General features: G+C 47.9%; 1 protein-coding gene across 1 annotated transcript in view; it reads right to left on the bottom strand.

The window, feature by feature from the left end:
• cilp (cartilage intermediate layer protein, nucleotide pyrophosphohydrolase) overlaps positions 1-13,308 on the bottom strand; it is a 52,756-nt gene that overhangs the window by 22,431 nt on the left and 17,017 nt on the right. The window contains exon 3 of the mRNA XM_078241100.1: positions 5,689-5,871. Within this exon, the coding sequence (XP_078097226.1) occupies positions 5,689-5,871 (183 nt within the window). The remainder of the gene's footprint in view (positions 1-5,688; positions 5,872-13,308) is intronic.

Genomic DNA, 13,308 nt, shown 5'->3' with positions numbered 1-13,308 from the left:
AAGGCATTTGAAAAGGTCCCACATGGCCAAAAATGTAAAAGCCCACAGGATGCTGGGTAACATGGCAAACTGGATCAAAAGTTGACTTGGTAACAGGAAACAAAGGGTAATGGTCAATAGACCCCCTTGCGAAAGGAAAGTTGTTTCAAGTGGTGTTTCACAGGGTTCGGTGTTGGGACCCTGGCTGTGTGTGTTACATGTTAATGATTTGGACGTGAACGTGGGGGCACGATTGGAAAATTTGCAGATGACACAAAGATTGGCCGAGTAGTGGATAGTGTAGAGGATTAGCTATAATCTTCAAAGCAATACCGATGGGTTGCTGGAGTGGGCGGTAAAGTGGCAGATGGATTTTAACAGAGAATTGTGAGGTCATGCATTTAGGGAGCTCAAACAGTTATAGGGAACACACAATAAATGGGAATATACTAAGAGGGGTAGAAGAAGTGAGAGATCTTGGTGTACAGGTAAAAAGGTTCCTAGAGGCAGCAGTTTAAGTGGACAAGGTTGTAAAGTAGGCAGATGGAATGCTCTCCTTCATTGGCAGAAGTATGGAATATAAAAGTGAGGATATAATGTTGGAATTGTATAAAACACTGGTGAGGCCACAACTGGAGTATTGTGTACAGTTCTGGTCACCGCATCACAGGAAGGATGTAATTGCTCTGGAGAGAGTGCAGAGGAGGTTTACAAGAATGTTGCCGGGGCTGGAAAACTGTAGCTCTGAGGAGAGATTGGATAGGTTGGGGTTATTTTCCTTGAAGGCTGACTTGATTGAGATGTACAAAATTATGAGGGGAAGAGGTAGAGTGGACAGGATAAAACACTTTCCCTTGGTGGAGAATTCTAGAACCAGGGACATAGATTCAGGATAAGTGGCAGTTGGTGTAGAGGGGACATGGGGAAGACCTTTTTTTTTTTTTTACAGAGAGGATGGTGGGTGTCTGGAATTTGCTGACTGAGTTGGTGGTGAGGCAGAGACCCTAAACTCTTAGGGGGCATCTGGACAAATACATGAATAGGATGGGAATACAGGGATATGTTTCCCGGAAGGGTAGGGGGTTTTAGTTCAGTCAGGCAGCATGGTTGATGCAGACTTGGAGGGCCGAAAGGCCTGTTCCTGTGCTGTAATTTTCTTTGTTCTTTTAAAAAGTATCAGGATCTGCACATTAAGGTGCTGTAAGTTACAGGGCTATGATCCAGGTGCAGGAAGGTGGGATTAGAAAGGGCACTAGGTGTCTTTGGACTGGCATAGACAAGATGGGCTAAAATGCCTCCTTCTGTGTCATAACTTTTCTATGGTTCTAAAATAAATAGAAACGTACAATAGCAGTATTGTCTTGTCAGGGGTACTTGTGGAGACAGGGTCCATATCTCTGGAATTTAGAAGAATGAATGGAGATCTAATTTAAGTATATAAGATGCTAAAGGGGATTGACAGAGTAGATGTCGAGTGGATGTTTCGCCTCGTTAGAACGAGAGGCCATGGATTTAGGCAAAGGGGTGGCAGATTTAAAACAGAAATGAGGAGGAATTACTTCACTCAAAGGATTGTGAATCTGTGGAATTCTCTGCCCCAGAATGCAGTGGAGGCTGGAACACTAAACAAAGGAGGAGACAGGCAGGTTTTTAATTAGCTGCAGGATGAAGGGTTATGGGGAAAGGACAAGAAGGTGGAGTTGAGATGTGATCAGCCATGATTGAATTGAATGGCAGAGCAAGCTTGAGGGGCTGAATGGCCTCCTTCTGCTCCCAGTTCACATGTTCTTAGAGGATTCGGCAGGCAGATGAAGGAAGGATATTCTCTTAGCTTAGGGGCGACTATCTCAGACTGAGATGAGGAGGAATTGCTTTACTCAGAGGATAAAGAAGTTTGGAATTCTCTAACTAGAGGACTGTGTATGTTCAAGACAAAGATTAATATACTGCTAGATTTAAAGATAACAAGGGATGCAGGGGTATTGCAGGAAAATAATCATAGAATCCCTGCTGTGCTGAAGGAGGCAATTCAGCCCATCGAATCTGCACCCACCACAATCCCACCCAGGCCCCATCCCCATAACCCCATGCATTTATCCTTGCTAGTCCCCCTGACACCAAGGGCAATTTTTCATGGCCAATCCACCAAATCTCCACATCTTTGGACTGTGGGAGGAAACCGGAGCACCCGGAGGAAACCCACGCAGACGCAGGGAGAAGGTGCAAACTCCACACAGAGAGTCACCCAGGCTGGGAATTGAACCCGGGTCCCTGGTGCTGTGAGGCAGCAGTGCTAACCACTGTGTCACCGTGTCGCCCAATCTTGAGGTAGAAGATCAGCTATGATATAGTTGAATGGTGGAGGCAGAACAAACAGCAGACGTGTTTATATCTTGATGCACTTTGGAAGGAGTAATTTGTCAAGGAAGTATACTATGAAATGTCTGACACTGGGAAGTTCCGAAGAACAAAGGGACCTTGGTGTGTTTGTCCATAGATCTCTGAAGGCAGAAAGGCAGGTTAATAGGGTGGTGAAAAAGGCATATGGTACACTCGCCTTTATCAATCGGGGTATAGTTTACAAAAGCAGAGAGGCCATGATGGAGCTGTATAGAACTTTGGTGAGGCCACAGCTGGAGTACTGTGTGCAGTTCTAACCACCACATTATAGGAAGGATGTGATCACACTGGAAGGGGTGCAGGGGAGATTCACCAGGATGCTGCCTGGGATGGAACATTCAAGTTATGGAGAGATTGGGTAGACTTGGGTTATTTTCTCTGGAGCAGAGAAGACTGAGGGGTGACCTGGTCGAGGTGTTCAAGATTATGAGGGGCATGGACAGGGTGCATAGGGAGCAGCTGTTCCCCTTAGTTGAAGGGTCAGTTACAAGGGGACACAAGTTAATGCACGTAGCATTCGAAACAAAGTGAATGAGTTGATGGCACAAATCAGTACAAATGGGTATGATCCAGTGGCCATTACAGAAATGTGGTTGCAGGGTGACCAGGACTGGGAACTGAATATCCAGGGGTATCAGACATTTCGGAAGGATAGACAGGAAGGAAAAGGAGGTGGGGTAGCTCTGTTAATTAAAGATAACATCAGGGCGGGAGTGAGAGACGATATAGGCTCTAAGGAGCAGAATGTGGAATAGTTGTGGGTGGAGATAAGGAATAGTAAGGGGAGAAAGTCACTGGTGGGCGTGGTCTATAGGCCCCCAAATAATAACTGAGGTGGGTCGGGCTATAAACAAGCAAATAATGGATGCATGCAAAAACAGAACAGCAATAATCATGGGGGATTTTAACCTGCATATTGATTGGTTGACTCAAGTCAGACGTGGTGGACTTGAGGAAGAGTTCTTAGAATGTTGTCGGGATAGTTTCCTCGAACAGTATGTCACAGAACCTACGAGGGAGCGAGTTATCTTGGATCTGGTCCTGTGTAATGAGACAGGTAAAATTAATGATCTCCTTGTGAGGGATCCTCTTGGAATGAGTGATCACAAAATGGTTGAATTTCTAATACAAATGGAGGGTGAGAACGTAGGGTCCCAAACCAGTGTCCTCTGCTTGAACAGAGGGGAGTACAATAGGATGGGGGCAGAATTGGCTGATGTAGACTGGGAGCGCTGACTAGTTGGTCGGACAGCTGAGCAACAGTGGTGGATTTTTAAGGAGATTTTTCTCAGTACTCAGCAAAAATATATTCCTAGGAGACCTAATAGAGGTGTATAAGATGTTGAGAGGCATAGAACAGGTGGACTTTTCACACAGAGGGTGGTGGGCGAGCGGAATCGGCTGCCGTCAGTGGTGGTGGAGGCGAACTCAATAGGGTCTTTTAAGAGACTCCTGGATGAGTACATGGAGCTTAATAGGATGGAGGGTTATAGGTAGGCCTAGAAGGTAGGGATGTGTTCGGCACAACTTGTGGGCCGAAGGGCCTGTTTGTGCTGTAGTTTTTCTATGTTCTATTCTTTAAATGGTGAAAAATTACAACATGCTACTGTGCAGAGGGACCTGGGGGTCCTTGTGCATGAATCACAAAAACTCAGTTTGCAAGTGATCAAGAAGGCAAATGGAATGTTGGCCTTTATCGCGAAGGGGATGGAGTATAAAAGCAGGGAGGTCTTGCTGCAATTGTACAAGATACTGGTGAGGCCGCAACTAGAGTACTGTGTACAATTTTGGTCCCCTTATTTGCGGAAGGATATATTGGCCTTGGAGGGAGTACAGAGAAGGTTCAACAGGTTGATACCGGAGATGAGGGGGTTAGCTTATGAGGAGAGATTGAGCCGATTGGGCCTGTACTCGTTGGAGTTTAGAAGGCTGAGGGGAGATCTTATAGAGACATATAAGATAATGAAGGGGCTAGACAGGGTAGAGGCAGAGAGATTCTTTCCACTTAGAAAGGAAACAAGAACTAGAGGACACGGCCTCAAAATAAGGGGGAGTCAGTTTAGGACAGTTGAGGAGGAACTTCTTCTCTCAGAGGGTAGTGAATCTCTGGAACTCTGTGCCCAATGAAGCAGTAGAGGCTACCTTGTTAAATATGTTTAAGTCACAGATAGATAGATTTCTGATCAATAAGGGAATTAAGGGTTATGGGGGCGGGCGGGTAAGTGGAACTAAACTACCATCAGATCAGCCATGATCTTTTGAATGGCGGGGCAGGCTCGAGGGGCTTGGTGGCCTACTCCTGCTCCTATTTCTTATGTTCTTAAGAGTGAGGGATGGGAGGTTTAGAGGGAATTTGAGGAAAAACTTTACCCAGAGGGTGATGACGGTCTGGAATGCGCTGCCTGGGAGGGCGGTGGAGGCGGGATGCCTCACATCCTTTAAAAAGTACCTGGATGAGTACTTGGCACATCATAACATTCAAGGCTATGGACCAAGTGGGATTAGGTGGGCAGGTCAGGGCCTTTCATGCATCGGTGCATTCTCGATGGCCCTCTTCCGCACTGAAATATTCTGTGACCTGAGGATTGGGAGAAGTGACATGGATCGGATTTTGATTGGAGCTGTCATTTAACACTTTACTGGTTCAATGAAAATGGAAGTAATGTTTTGCTAGCATGTGTACATCTCGTTAAATATAATAAATGACAATCACATTTCATATTTGACTGGAAAGAAAAGGGAGAAGTGCCATGAAAATGAATGCAATTATTGCCTTAGATGGTTGCGGCTTTTTAAGAGGAATAGGTGCCAAACAAAATAGTTAGAACCCACTGATGGAAGATAATTCCAATTTCCAATTCTCTTCCCCACATCTACTGCGCTGAGGCAGACTTTCCCCGAAACTGGTCGCTGGTCTGTCAGAGGCTTATAGCTCGAGGGGGCACCACTCCACATCAAGTGTGGCTGACTAGGACTCTCTCCCGCTCTTACCGCCAACCATTGGCATGTTTGGAAGGATTTGCAGGTGACATTCAACCTGTTTGACTACATTCTGAACGCACTTTCCTTGGCGATCAAGTCCTCAGTGGGACTCAAATCCAGAACCTCTGGCCCAGAGGTAGGGACGATATCCACTGAACACAAGAAATAGAAGCAGGAGTAAGCGGATAGCCCTGCTTAGCTAGCTTAATTTGATTTAGGATCATTTGGAAATCTTTTATATCATTCCTAAAGTAGATCAATATTTCAACCGTAGCCAAGCAGACATCATTGAAGTTTCACAAATGGAACCTCTAAGGGATTACATACTTTTACAAGCTGGGCCTTTGCACATTTTCCCCTCCTCCACAGACCCTGGACATTGCCGCTCCTTGTTCTGTGCACTGCAGGTCCGTTGACGTACCTGCACTCCTGTTTCTTCACAAGCTGCTGTGCAAGAGCCCCAGGCTGACCAGTGGGACCAAGAACTCCAAACTATGGCAGTTACGGATCCTGAGAGAAAAGAAAAAAAAATGTTAGAAATTGTTGTCCTGAAATATTAAACAATATTGCTTCACATTTTTTATTTTTATTCTTCTCACATGATCATTCTCTTCCCAATGAATTAGGAAGTCAAGCGCCTGCTGCCAAATAAGACAGATTAGCAGAAGGTCAAGGAAGGTCATCCGCGGGTGCCTGTTCGAACTTTGGGATAATGAGAACAGTGAGTTTTAAAAGTAAGCTACTTTTTTTAAAAAAAAGCTGCCCTGAGGTTACGATTTTCTGCCCCACACTAAGGTCAAGGGGCGCGATCTTACCGGCCATTCTTGCCATGCCCACGCTGAAGCAAGGTTGGAGAATTTGGCAGCCAGCCAAATCTTCGTTGACTGCAGCAGGATGGGGAAATCCCGCTGGCGTGAACAGTGGTAACATTCCGGCCAAATGTTGTCTAAATTTTCCCATCCTACCCGAGATAGTGGCTACCACTGGGACTGGACAATCCGTGAAGAGCAGGAAAACCATTGTGGGTGATCAGAACGACCAAATGAAGATAAAGGGCGGAATTTTACCGGCACGTCTGCCTGAGTTTCATACCATCCCGCCCGAGGCCAATGGAGAATGCCGTTTTCCGAGCCTCGCCCGCCCTGGAACCGGGGCGAGCTGGTAAAATTCCAGCCATTGTCTCAGAGGTGAAATTTAGTAAGATTGATGCTGGAATTTTACCAGCTCGCAGGGTGGCATTCTCCATTGGCTTCGGATAGGACCATACCAGCCTCGGGCAGGCGAGGTGGTCAAATTCTGGCATGAGAGTTGATTAAATTATGATTGATAGGTGAACCAAATAAATCTTTGATAATGTTTCTGAAAGAAAGTTAGAGTTTAATAAATAGCAGCAGGGAAATGCTATTTGGCCCCTTGAACCTGCTGCCCTTACGAGCTCTACTCCTGATGCGCGACAATCAAGCACTAGGTACAAGGCTTCAGCTATTGGAGGCTTTTATTAGCAAACAATGGAACTAACTAACACGAGTACACCAATTCAGACTGGAGGGGTCCCGCCTGAGCAGAGGGTCTTATACCTCTCCCCAGGAGGCGGGGCCCGACCAGGATGTGCCATAACAACATCTACCACAGGTAAACACCCTAACCCAACAACATTATACAACCCCCACAGTGGCAACACCCTAACCCAACAGTAACATAGGAATAACCCACAGTGGTAACCAACGATGGTTCACCACAGTCACCCCTCCTTTAAAACAAAGGCCGGCGGGGTGCGAAAACAGGTCACATATATACAAAATTCACAAGTCCAGACGGTCTGGAGGACCGCACCGTCGCTGTGATCTCCTCAACACCGGTTGCGACACCGGAGCAGGTGCTTGCGGTGGCGTTCTCTCCAAAACAGCGTCCGGCTGTCCCCTCGAGGACTCCCAGGCCGGTTGACCCTGGTGAGGCGATGGTGCAGGGGATCCTGGAACCTTCTGTGGTGGCGCCGATCTCCGAGTCTCAGGCAAGCTGTACATGGGAGTATAACTGTTATGCACTGGTCCCGGTGCTGACTGCGCCACGTCTGGGGAAGAAATAAGTGATAGGGGATTCGTGACAGGGGGTATGGGAGCGACAGGAGTTGCTACGTCCCCTGCGGGCGCCAGGTCTCGAATCGAGACTGTGTCCTCTCGCCCGTCAGGATATGCCACATAGGCATACTGAGGGTTGGCGTGGAGGAGTTGGACCGGTTCGACCAAGGGGTCGGACTTGCGGGCCCTCACATGTCGCCGCAGAAGGACGGGTCCTGGGTACGTCAACCAGGCTGGTAAGGAGATCCCGAGGACGACTTCCGAGGGAATGAGAACATCCTCTCGTGGGGAGTAGCATTGGTTGCCGTACACAGGAGGGAGCGAATGGAATGAAGCGCATTTGGAAGGACCTCCTGCCAACGGGAGACTGGAAGGCCCCTGGATTTCAGCGCCAGTAGGACAGCCTTCCAGACTGTAGCATTCTCCCTCTCCACCTGTCCGTTACCCCTAGGGTTGTAGCTCGTGGTTCTACTAGAGGCAATCCCGTATGAGAGCAGGAATTGCCTCAAGTCGTTACTCATGAACAACGAGCCCCTGTCGCTATGTATGTAGCAGGGGTACCCGAACAGGGTAAAAAGATCACTGAATGCCTTAATCACTGTGGCAGTCGACGTGTCCGCACAGGGGACAACAAACGGGAACCGGGAGTATTCATCTATTATATTGAGAAAATAGACATTCCGGTCCGTTGAGGGAAGGGGGCCCTTAAAATCCACACTCAGCCTCTCGAAGGGGCGAGTGGCCTTGACCAATTGTGCCCGGTCCGGTCGATAAAAATGCGGTTTGCATTCCGCGCAAATCCGACAGCTTCTTGTTACTGACCTGACATCCTCCACCGAGTAGGGCAGGTTGCGGGCTTTTACGAAGTGGTAGAGTCGGGTGACTCCAGGATGGCACAGGTCATTGTGGAGGGCCTTCAAGCGGTCCTCCTGCATGATGGCGCATGTTCCGCGCGAGAGGGCATCCGAGGGCTCATTGAGCTTCCCTGGACGATACATAATATCGTAATTATAGGTGGAGAGCTCAATTCTCCACCGCAAGATCTTATTCTTGATCTTGCCCCTCTGCGTGTTACTGAACATAAACGCCACGGATCGTTGATCCGTGATCAGGGTGAACTGCTTCCCCGCCAGGTAATGGCGCCAGTGTCTGATGGCCTCCACAATGGCCTGAGCCTCCTTCTCCACTGCTGAGTGCCGAATTTCGGGGCCTTGAAGGGTGCGGGAAAAAAACGCGACGGGCCTGCCTGCCTGGTTTAGTGTGGCGGCCAGGGCGAAATCAGATGCATCACTTTCCACCTGAAAAGGGATGGATTCATCCACCGCGTGCATTGTGGCTTTTGCAATGTCGCTTTTCAAAGCCTTGAAGGCCAATTGGGCCTCCGGCGTGAGTGGGAAGGTCGTGGACTTGATGAGCGGACGGGCTTTGTCCGCGTAGTTGGGGACCCACTGCGCATAATACGAAAAGAAGCCGAGGCATCTCCTCAGTGCTTTTGTGCTAGCGGGCAAGGGAAGTTCAGTAAGGGGGCGCATACGGTCTGGATCAGGGCCGATGACCCCGTTTTCCACCACGTATCCAAGGATAGCTAACCTGCACGTACGGAATACGCACTTCTCCCTGTTATAGGTCAGATTCAGGCGAGATGCAGTGCGCAGAAAGTTTTGGAGATTCGTGTCATGGTCCTGCTGGTCATGGCTGCAGATGGTGACGTTATCCAGGTACGGGAAGGTAGCCCGCAACCCGTTCTGGTCCACCATTCGGTCCATAGCACGCTGGAAGACCGAGACCCCATTGGTGACACCAAATGGAACCCTAAGAAACTGGTATAGACGACCATCCGCCTCAAAAGCCGTGTATTGTCGGTCCTCTGGGCGGATGGGGAGTTGATGGTAGACGGACTTAAGGTCTATGGTAGAGAACACCCGGTACTGCGCAATCTGATTGACCATATCAGATATGCGCGGGAGAGGATACGCATCCAGCTGCGTATAACAGTTAATGGTCTGACTGTAGTCGATGACCATCCGAGGTTTGTTCCCGCTTTTAACCACCACGACCTGCGCTCTCCACGGACTAGCACTGGCCTGTATGATCCCTTCGAGGAGCCGCTGAACCTCAGATCTGATAAAGATCCGGTCTTCAGCGCTGTAACGCCTACTCTTAGTAGCGATGGGCTTGCAGCCTGGTACCAGATTCTTAAATAAAGAAGGTGTGGTGATTTTTAGTGTGGAGAGATTGCATGCGGGGCGCTTTGGGCAATTTGGAGGCTGCGGCTGATTCCCTACTGCCAGTGAAGTGAGTGGCCCACCGTACTGTAGGATCACACTCTTCATGTGGACCATAAAGTTTAGTCCGAGGAGAATTGGCGCACAAAGGTGCGGTAACACAAGGAGCCTGTATCGCTCGTACATTGTGCCCTGCACCTCTAGGGTTACCATACAACATCCTTGGATCGGTACAGACCGGGACCGTGATGCCATGGAAATTGTCTGTTTGGCAGGTAGAACCCAGAGTCCACACCTTTTTGCAGTGTCAGGGTGAATAAAACTCTCGGTGCTCCCACTGTCAAACAGACAATACACAGTATGACCGTTTACCTTGATGTTCATCATGGAATTGTCAAGCCTGTGATGCTTTGTCTGGTCCAGAGAGATCGACGCCACCGTTGGCCCCTGGGCGTCACTGCATGCAGCCGAGGTTGATACTGAGGACCCCTGCTGGTCGCTCCTAGTCGTCGTTGACCATGATGGCCGCCCCCATGAATCACACGTGGGTGAGGGCGCCAAGCGTAGCGACTCCTGGTAGTCTTCCTCCTCCTCCGTCAGCCACAATGGCGTCGTCCTGGGTTCGCACGTGGTCTGACCTCGTGGGTACTGCGACGCCGAAGGAGATTGTCTCCGCTCTGGAGGGTCACAGGCTGCACTGCCGTTTTTGGGCTTCGACCTGCAAACTTTAGCATAGTGCCCCTTTTTACCACACTGACTGCAGATCGCCGTTTTTGCAGGACACTGTTGCCGTGGATGCTTGGCTCCGCCGCAAAAATAGCATCGCTGGCCGCCTGGAGCTGCCGCCGTCGTCGGATCGATATGGGAGCGCGAGCCCGTGGGGCGAGGAGGGATTTGTGCTTGCTCTTGCCACGTTGTCTCCACGTGGTCTTCGGGGTACAGAGCCAAGCTTTTCGACGCTGCCTCCAGCATCTCAGCCATCTCCATCGCTTGGGTCAAGTTGAGGTTCCCTTTCTCTAATAGCTTAAGCCGGATGTACGAGGACCCTACCCCTGCTACGAACGCATCTCGGGCGAGGTCGTACATATATTGCTCTGCCGACACATCTTTACAGTCGCAGCCCCTGGCAAGCTGCAAGAGCTCATTGGCGTAGTCCTCCATGGTTTCGCCCGACTGCCGACGTCGTGTAGCGAGGAGGTAACGAGCGTGGATCTCGTTGGGTGGTCTCGTGTATCGTTTCTTCAAGAGCTCGATGGCCCTCGGGTAAGTGGTGGCCGCACGAATCGCAAGATAGACCGTGTCGCTTACCCTCACGTGGAGGACCTGGAGTTTGTCGTCGTCTGTAGTAACAGCTGCAGAGGCTGCCAGGTAGTCTTCGAAACACTTCCACCAGTGGTCGAAGGTGTTAGCGGCACCGACCGCACGTGGGTCCAACGTCAGACGCTCTGGCTTTAATATTTGTTCCATACTCCCTTTACTGTCGAGAGTTTTATGTTTGCTAATAAAATTGATGCGCGACAATCAAGCACTAGGTACAAGGCTTCAGCTATTGAAGGCTTTTATTAGCAAACAATGGAACTAACTAACACGAGTACACCAATTCAGACTGGAGGGGTCCCGCCTGAGCAGAGGGTCTTATACCTCTCCCCAGGAGGCGGGGCCCGACCGGGATGTGCCATAACAACATCTACCACAGGTAAACACCCTAACCCAACAACATTATACAACCCCCACAGTGGCAACACCCTAACCCAACAGTAACATAGGAATAACCCACAGTGGTAACCAACGATGGTTCACCACAACTCCCATATCTGTTGATTCCCTTAGTGTCCAAAAAACTAATATCAGTCTTAAATATGCTCAATTACAAAATAGCGCTCCCCTGCGGTAAAGAATTAAAAAGATTCATAACCCTTCTAGTAAAGAAGTTCCTCCGTATTTACGTGGTAACAGAGGAAACAAACGCTAAAACAGCAGTTCCCAAACCATGGTTGTGACAATCCATTGGGGTCGTGGACAACAACGGCAACTGAATTCTTCTTTTTCCAATGGGACAACTTTGTGCTGCCTGATTGGTTGTTTGTTTAGTTCAAAACTCTGATTGGCTAATCAAAAATCTGATTGACTTCCTTGAGAGAAGCAAAGTTAAATTTTGAGTCTAATCTTCTTTGGAAGAAAATTCACACGGGCTGAAAGTGTTAAACCTTTCTCGCTCCACAGATGCTGTCAAAGCTGCAGAGCTTTTCCAGCAGTTTTAGTTTTTATTTCCTCGAATGCACTTTGACTGCGTGCTGTGGTGAGTGCTGGGACATCAGCATCCATAATTCCTCACTCCAAAGCCCCAAAAATCTCAAACCTTTTATGGACAAAACCATTTTCCACATTTGATCTCTCTTCCTACATCCCATTCTGTTCCCACTCTTGGGTTGCACTAATTTTGAAGCGTTTAATATTCTTAAAGCTAATGTTCTTGGGGCAAAGGTTCAAATCCCACTGGTGCAGTTTAAATCTAAGCAATAATCTGGATTGAAACTTTCTCAGTGTTGGGACAATGAAAGCAATGTCATAAAAACCCAACTGAGTTTACTAATTTCCTTTAGGAAGGGAAATCTGCCTTTCTCCCCTCACTGCAAGTTATTCCTTATCTTTACAATTGTAGCATTTCTATTTTCTATTGCAGCTTTTGTCTCAGACCTGATCATGTTCGCCTCCATCTCCCTTTCATAAATATCTATATCGATTAATATCTTCCCTTTCTCCTCAGCTGCTGAATTCCTCCAGTGCAGAGACAGCATGCATGCTCAATACATCCAGCTAAAGCAATCAGATTAAAAACAGTTATCTCTTTAAACGATGACTGTTCCCAGTCTTGCAAAATAACTGATGATTAGGTCTCATAAAATTCTTTTGAGGAAAATGATGAAAAATTTTATAAAACTGTCTTTGCAATCACTTTAACATTTGCTGTTACACAGGCTGTAAACAAAAGCAGTTCTCAAAACTATCAACTCTTCTGAAACTTTTCAGTTTTGTACAAAATCAAAAGTGGAGAAAAAACTGATTTGAAAAGAGTTCAGTTTTCTTTCGAGTTGATGTGTTGGTTACGATGATTTACAATTGCACTTATATTCAGCTGGACACTTTGGGCTCAGTTAGTCTCCAGAAATGGGCGATTTGGGGTTTGATCAGATATAAAATTTTACATCTCAAACCAGACCATCCCTCTCCACAGTGAAGGCAGGGGACAATCAATATTTTTTTGATTTCATGGGATGAGAGAGTGTCGCTGGCAAGGCCAGCATTTATTGCCCATCCCTAATTACCCATGAACTGAGTGTTGGCTAGACTATTTCAGAGGGCAGTTAAAAGTCCACCACATTGCTGTAACTCTGGAGTCACATGTAGGCCAGACCAGGTAAGGATGGCAGATTTCCTTCCCTAAAAGGACATTAGTGAACCAGATGGGGTTTTACAATAATCAATGATAGTTTCATAGCGACTACTATATTCCATATTTATTATTTGAATTCAATTTCCCCGAGCTGCTTTGCCTCCAGTGCATTAGTTTGAGCCTCTGGATTAATAGTCCAGACACGAACACTCTGCCAACCAGGGAGTCAAAGGTTAATGGGAGTAGACAA

Source organism: Mustelus asterias, chromosome 24 (genome assembly GCF_964213995.1).
Source record: "Mustelus asterias chromosome 24, sMusAst1.hap1.1, whole genome shotgun sequence".
Classification (NCBI taxonomy): Eukaryota; Metazoa; Chordata; class Chondrichthyes; order Carcharhiniformes; family Triakidae; genus Mustelus; species Mustelus asterias.
The sequence above is the reverse complement of the archived record's forward strand: the minus strand, read 5'-3'. Positions and strand labels throughout refer to the sequence as shown.